This window comes from Aspergillus lentulus (assembly GCF_001445615.1).
Source record: "Aspergillus lentulus DNA, contig: Alt09, strain: IFM 54703, whole genome shotgun sequence".
In the NCBI taxonomy this organism is placed as follows: domain Eukaryota; kingdom Fungi; phylum Ascomycota; class Eurotiomycetes; order Eurotiales; family Aspergillaceae; genus Aspergillus; species Aspergillus lentulus.
The window spans coordinates 1,529,395-1,536,814 of record NW_028322117.1 but is presented as its reverse complement, the minus strand read 5'-3'; the positions used below and the strand labels follow the sequence as shown (position 1 = coordinate 1,536,814).

Here is a 7,420-nt window from a genome sequence, read left to right as displayed (position 1 = left end):
ATGGCCCAGGAACGTGCTGCTCCGTAAGTGTGCCTGCATAGAATGACTATTTCCAAAAACCCTGTGTTCTTGAGAATCATATACTGAACATCCCCCCTCATTCCAACAGTCTCCGTCTCGGCTCTACTGCCCCTGACTTCGAGGCTGAGACCTCCAACGGTCCCATCTCTTTCCACAAGTTCATTGGCGACAGCTGGGCCATCCTCTTCTCCCACCCTGTTAGTACCCCCAATCTCCCAGATCACCGCACGCAAGGATGGTCAAATCGATGGAAAGAAACCAAACTGATCACCAATGGAATAGGATGACTTCACACCCGTCTGCACCACCGAGCTCGGCGCTTTCGCTAAGCTCGAGCCCGAGTTTGCTGCCCGCAACGTCAAGCTGATTGGTCTCGTAAGCTGAATCACGTCACCCCTAGTCATGGATAGGTTCGCTGACATTCCGCTAGAGCGCCAACGGCACCGACTCCCACAAGGCCTGGATCAAGGACATTGACGAGGTCAATGGCTCCAAGCTCACCTTCCCCATCATTGCCGACCCCAGCCGCAAGATTGCCCACCTGTACGACATGGTCGACTACCAGGACACCACCAACGTCGACGAGAAGGGCATCGCTTTCACTATCCGCTCCGTTTTCATCATTGACCCCGCCAAGAAGATCCGTCTGATCATGTCCTACCCCGCCTCCACCGGCCGTAACACCGCCGAGGTTCTCCGTGTGGTTGATGCCCTCCAGACCACCGACAAGCACGGCGTTACGTGCCCCATTAACTGGCTCCCCGGTGACGATGTCATCATTCCCCCTCCCGTCTCCACTGAGGATGCTAAGAAGAAGTTTGGCGATATTCGTGAGGTCAAGCCGTAAGTCTTGTCTTTCCTGGACGCAACATGAACGAGTCATGCTAATCAAATGGTATAGTTACCTGCGCTTCACCACTCTTAAGGAGTAATCTATTACTCGATTCACTTGCCTCCTTGGAGTAGAGAAGCAGCGGCATGAAAAGCTGGAGTTCTACCAAAAGGAACGGAACATGATGGCCATGACTTTGTCAAATGATCTTGCTTCTATTTTTTGATACCTCGCTCAACTAAATACATACATTTGCTTAATGAATAAGCTGGACCTCTCGACAACAGTATCAATCTTCACATATCAGTGTATTTTTCTTTGCGTATAGTCAGAGGGTTAGTTGTTCGTATTTAGTGTGCGGTGCCTGAGGAAATGCATTCGACCCTATGCTTCTGGGTCTCATATTAATAATACGTACCCATGCGAGAGATATCCGAGGATCTGAAATCATAAAGTCACATGGCACAAACCTGTCGTCGTTCATTTGAGATGTTTGGCAATGCCTGTGAGTGGTGTTTCGGGCTCTCCAAATCGACCAACTAACAGTAGTACGTAAATAGACAGAAGCTAATAGCATCCCCACAGTGTTCTTCATCCATATATCATTGGATCGGCGGCGGTGCCTGACTGCCTGGACCACTTGAACGAGCGACCGCTTCGAAGCCCGCACAACACTAAAGTAGTACCGTATCACTTTCGTCGGCCCCCTCTTCCTTCCACATCGCTTCTTTCTGCTGACCGGTTTCCATCTTATTAGACTCAGAATCCCGAACGCAACTTGGATTGCAATATTTTCGACCAGCAATTTCGCCAACCTCCAGCTCTGTTTCGAATCCTCCCGGGGAGTAAGGGCGGGGAACGACCAGCCCCCGTCCCACTCACTTGCCTGCCAGTGCCCGCCCGCCCCTGATCTACGCAGAAAGAGGTCCCGGTGACGATCTGGACGAGGACCGATTTGTGTTTTCTCTCTGCGGTTTGACGTCGATTCTCCATTTTTCCATTCGATCGCTGTGACCGGCCGGAGTTTCGAAAGTGTTATGTGACCTGGTTGTTTTCGCGACTCATGTACCACGGGCTGGAAATATTTTGAAATAAAACTTCTGAGATACCTAGTACCTACTGAGGGAACGAATCGACATTAAGAGGGTAGAACACGGAGAAGACGAAATCAGGCCGGCCGTTCGCTCGAATCGGGTTCATGATGATGTCAAGAAGTCAGTCAAGTTTGGGTTACATGGATACGGGCAGGGATGAACCCTCCACGTCTGGGGCCTCTCCAGGATATCAACCGCCGCCATCTACAGCCGGACCGATCAATTTGTCGGGATTAGTCTGCAATGTACGCCGCACGACAGGCAGAGAACCACACCCGCTGGTGGGAGCCACCACCACTATCCTCGGCGACAAGCTCTACGTGTTCGGAGGCCGCGTTCTATCGAAGACTCGCCCGCAGCTGACATCGGACCTATATGAGCTGGACTTGATCCGGCGGCACTGGACAAAAATCGAGGCCACCGGCGATATCCCACGCCCGCGGTATTTTCACAGCGTATGTGCTCTTGGTGATAATAAGCTGGTCTGTTATGGAGGCATGTCGCCTGCACCGAATGCGTCCAAGGAGTCTGCGAGCAATGGCGCGTCAGGGCAGGAAGCGCAACCGGAAGTTGTCGTGATGTCAGATATTCACATCTTCGACGTACCGTCTCGGACATGGACGAGAGTCCCCGCTACAGACTCACCTCAGGGTCGATACGCTCATTGTGCGACGATCCTTCCGTCGAGCGCCTTTTTCACCTCCGCTAGTGCTCCACTCTCCGCTATTCACCATAACCCCGCATCATCCAACCCCCATCAGGGCACCATTGGAGTCGACATTGATGGATTTGGCGGTGCCGAGATGGTAGTGGTAGGAGGACAGGATAGTTCGAACCACTATATCGAGCAGATCAGTGTGTTCAACCTCCGCAGCTTGAAGTGGACGAACACAAGCTCTCTGGGAAGAAGCTGCGGCGCCTATCGCAGTGTCGTTGCGCCGTTGATCGGAATGAATGTGGCAGACATCGGGTCTGCTGCCGCCGACCAGGAATCGCAGGAGCCGGTGGAGGAATCGGAAGTGGAAGGGTGTCCCATGCTGATTTATTCCAACTACAACTTCCTAGATGTCAAGCTGGAGCTCCAGGTGCGTTTGCCGGACGGTCGTTTGATTGAGAAGCCAATGCACAGTGCAGCATCGCCCCCTGGCTTGAGATTCCCCAACGGCGGTGTGATCAACGGCCATTTTGTTGTCAGCGGTACCTACTTGACCTCTTCCAAGCAGGAGTATGCGCTCTGGGCGCTCGACCTGAAGACTCTCACATGGGGTCGGATTGACGCCGGAGGGTCTGTGTTTGGTCATGGCAGCTGGAACCGTGGAGTGCTATGGGCGAGACGGAATACTTTTGTGGTTCTGGGACACCGAAAGCGGAGTCTGGTCGAGGATTACAACCACCGTCGAATCAACTTCTCTCATGTCTGCATGGTCGAGTTGGAGGCCTTCGGTTTGTACAACAATCCATGCAGAACCGCGCCCACTTCCGGGTACATCTCCCACAGTGCGCCTTCAGTTCCTGCGTCTCTACAACACAAGTTGACTCAGTTGACATCGGGTGGAAGGCCGTTCTCGCCCGCTTCTGACGAGCTGGGCAAACTTGCCCAGTCTCTTCCTGAAATGGCCGACATGGAGCTTCAAGCAGCTGGCGGAGAGCGGATTCCCGTCAACTCGCGGATTCTTTCTCGGCGATGGGGCCCTTACTTCATCCAACTTCTTCGGGAGTCATCCGACACTGGTGTTTCTGACACGGCAACCCTGCGTGGAGCGATCCCGATGTACCCCAGTCGAAACTCAAGCATCACCATAACCCCCTCGATAGGACAAAACAGTTCCTACTCCAGCGCCAGCACCCTTGTCAGCAACCACTCGAACCCTTCCAAATCTTTGTTAGCGAACCTTGAGATACCCTCTGCTCATACCTTGACCCCTACCTCTCGACCGCGTGTTTTGTACCTCCCCCACACCTTCCTCACCGTCCGAGTCCTCGTCTACTACTTGTACACCTCATCGCTCCCACCCGTCGGATCCTCCCTCTGCACGCCCCAAATCCTCTGTTCCCTGCTTCAACTCGCTCGCCCCTACCAGGTAGACGGCCTCCTCGAGGCGACCGTCGAACGACTCCACCAGATCCTCGACGGTCGCAACGCCGCCGCCGTCTTCAACGCAGCCGCCATGGCGGCCGGCGGCGGCAGAGGCACCGGCTTCATCAGCGGGCCCGGCGGCACCCTCGAGGCATTGAATGGCGCACACGCGGCCGCCAGTGAAACCGCTAGCGCCGGCGCCGGCACCACCACAGGCACCGACGCCTCGCAGAACAGCCACCTCACCTCCGACTCCTCCGACACCGAACACGGCACCACCTCTGTCACCAGCGGCGGCGGCGCCACCAGCGCGCCCTCCTCCCGCGGTATCCCGCTACGAATCAACACCAACCTCTTCGGCCGCAGTCACCACCGCACCGACCGCGACCGCGAAGACTCCATCAGCAACGCCAGCACCGCCACCTCCGCCTCGAGCTACGACCACTCGGACTCCGAATTCACCGGTAGCGAGTCGCAGTCGCAGTCCCGTCCGCGCCGCGTCCGCCGCGACACAGACGCCCAGCTCCGGCCAAACAGGGAGATCTGGACGGGCGATCTGAGTAGTGTCATCGGTCTTCAGAAGCGGGGCCTCCGCGGCCTCATGGAGGGCCGAAGACTGATGAGAGAACGCAATGCTAAACCCGGAAGCTCCGGTGGTTTGACGTCTCTGCCTGCGACTGCTGTAGATCAGAGTGCCGCTTCTGGGGTATAGGTCTGATTGCTTCTACTGTTGTGTTGAGTTTTTGGTATGTGCGACGATGATCGAGTACAAGTATATAGAATGCATTGTGTTTTTGTGCCCGCATCTAGATAGCTGGTTTCGTCTCTCGCTTGACTTGTGACCAGTGATAGCCGGTCCGGTCTACTAACGTATGGATGGACACGTTCGGTGTTATCTCCCACTCCGCTTGAACAGAAAATGCATAATGATCCTAACCTTCTATCACCTAACAATCTCAATTGCATGCTAGGAACAAATATGAACATAGAGCTTTGGAAATGAGACAGCCTCCACCAATCCTTCAAGTAAAATTCAGGGATAGGAAAATACAATACAAGACTTTGTGCTAGATCGTCAATAATGAGGGCGAAAAAGAAAAGACAGACATCACTGCCTCGAAAAAGACATTTGTGAACTTGAAAGAACCCACGCTTCCCAGAGGAAGATCTGTTCACGCTTGACTGCGAGTCCGTCGTCCCCGAGCTCGTCGACTGTCAGAGTGCGCAGCTTTTGCATGGTCGCCTTTGGTATTGATCGCCTCAATGTTCCTCGCGGAGCTAATGACATGTAATCGTCGTCAAAGGTGACTGGCTGGGGAGGGCCAGAGGGCAGATTGGACACGAGGGAGAGCGCGGGAATGGCCTCTATAATACTAACTCCAGCGCCGTTGCCGTTACTATGCCTGCTACTGCTACCGTTCGTGTGGTCGGCGGATTGTGTTTGTCTGACGTAGTCGATTTCGCGCAGGTCTATACGTTCCAATTGCTCCGTCTCTTCACAGAGGCAGGCTAACACGTCCCGCCAGCGTCCGTCTCGAAGGTGCACATTGATGAGCCTGATGTCACGAATCTGTCGCTTGTGTTGAAGGACTATTGTGATGATGTCGTCTGCATCCAGGCACCAACCCTGCAGGCTGACAGTTTGGAGCCGTTTCCATTGGACGCGATGAAACATCTGTTTTACCGGGAGAAATACAGATCCGTTGCCAGGAACTCCGAAATGGACGGCAGTCAGATTTCGAGCCGCCCGGAAGAAATCATGGAAGACGCTAGACACCTTTGACATTGCAGTGGCCATCCCAGTGTACGACTGGAAGGTGATATCCAGGCTCAGCAATCGTTCGCCCAAGGCGGAGAACATCATGGGAGGAGTTTGCAGTAGCCTGATCATGGAATCGGAACTCATTTGAGGCCCAACAAAGCGAATGGAGTTACAACTTGATTCCAGAAGAGAAATCGCCAGATTTGTGACTGCTCGAGTGCAAGCGGGCTCCCATTCCAGAATGGTTGATCGTTCCATCGGGCGCCCTTGAGTGTGTCCCATTAATATCTCGTCCGCCTCGTCCTGTAATCTCAGTAGTTTGACCTGCTGAAGACCCGAAAACGACGCTATTGCACGCCGCAGCAAGAGAAGATCCTGGTTTTCCTGGACGATCTGTTGTTGGTCCTGCAACCGATGTTTGACTGTGTTGAATAGTGAAGGATCCGTCTTTTCTATTTCAGTCAAGATTAACGGCCAGCCTGGAAATCATCAGCATTCTTCAATACTTGTTGGCGTCGAAGAATCTTCAGTTACTGTACCGTTTTCTGAATAGAATGGTCGCACCATGTAAGTGAAATACCTCACATGACAGGCTAGTTGCATAGTCAAGAAATCTTCCAATCGTCCAAATTCATTCCGCGAAAACCGCAGGACAAATCGACGGAATTTCCTTGGAGCGCCGATTCGCCTGAATCTCTTGCATACAAGTCTGAATCGATCCAAGTCGGACTTCTCCCCATACAAATGAATGCGCGCATCACCAGTGCATTGCGAGTTATGCTGATAGTACGTCTGAGATGCTCCTTTTATCGGAGGATCCAACTCTAGGAGGAACGAGAGGATTTCACTGAGCAATTCGTCCGCCAAGTCGCAAATATGTCGCGCGTCGTTCATGCTGTTCGCACAAGGAGGCAGCCGCATATTCAACTGCTGTGACGAGTCGCAGTGACACGGAAATCAAGCCTAGTACAAAATGAGTTGCAAGCGGCTGCGCGACTTGCTCGATAATGCGCGAAGAGTCAGCATGGGGATCGATTTGGGTATATATAATGGGAATAAGAAAAGACTCCAAGATCAGGGAAAAGGAAGGACCAGAGAGAAAGACGCCAACGATAAAAAGAAAAAAAACCAGAAAAAGAAAAGAAAACCGAAAGAGTAAAGACGACGAGGGAAGGAATGCATGCTTCTCTTGCAGTGTCAGTCTTGTCTAGGCTGGAGAGCAGACAGACGCCGCAGATGCCACTGCGTGCATGCAGCAAGTTGACATGTCTGACGAGGGTTAGAGCAATCCAGCCGGACTACCAGCCCGTTCGACTGGGATCATCGTCAACAATAGTGACACTTATGGTGGACTTCTACCCTGCATGCCCTTCTGTCATCAAAATTTCCCGGTCCTCAAGGACGACTGGATATTGGTTCGCTGACTGGCACACAGCAGTCACATGATTGAAAAGGCATGCGGTTATCCAGCGCGAACCTGCAGGAGATTTGGCAGAGACGGAGGACGAGTGGCTGGGAGTTGAGAGGAGTCCCGATGAGTTGGCAGGACTAAAAGGAGTCCAGGAGGGGAAGAAGAAGACGGAAGTGATCATAAGAATAATGATTGATCCGATGATGCGACAGAAGAAACAGCC

General features: G+C 53.1%; 3 protein-coding genes across 3 annotated transcripts; 2 read left to right on the top strand and 1 right to left on the bottom strand.

Annotated features, from left to right (window-relative positions):
* On the top strand, positions 1–953 carry ALT_5335 (peroxiredoxin; the record flags this gene model as incomplete). Its single annotated transcript, XM_033555218.1, has 5 exons — positions 1–23; positions 110–218; positions 304–396; positions 452–864; positions 923–953. 5 exons carry the CDS (start codon positions 1–3, stop codon positions 951–953), a joined length of 669 nt encoding a protein of 222 aa, XP_033411109.1.
* Positions 954–2,051: 1,098 nt separating this feature from the next.
* Positions 2,052–4,736, top strand: ALT_5334 (putative regulatory protein Ral2; the record flags this gene model as incomplete). The annotated part of the gene is made up of 1 exon (XM_033555219.2): positions 2,052–4,736. The coding sequence occupies one exon, from the start codon at positions 2,052–2,054 to the stop codon at positions 4,734–4,736; it is 2,685 nt and encodes an 894-aa protein (XP_033411110.2).
* Positions 4,737–5,132: 396 nt separating this feature from the next.
* Positions 5,133–6,707, bottom strand: ALT_5333 (F-box domain protein; the record flags this gene model as incomplete). The annotated part of the gene is made up of 2 exons (XM_033555220.1): positions 5,133–6,238; positions 6,293–6,707. The coding sequence occupies 2 exons, from the start codon at positions 6,705–6,707 to the stop codon at positions 5,133–5,135; spliced, it is 1,521 nt and encodes a 506-aa protein (XP_033411111.1).
* Positions 6,708–7,420: the final 713 nt, after the last annotated feature.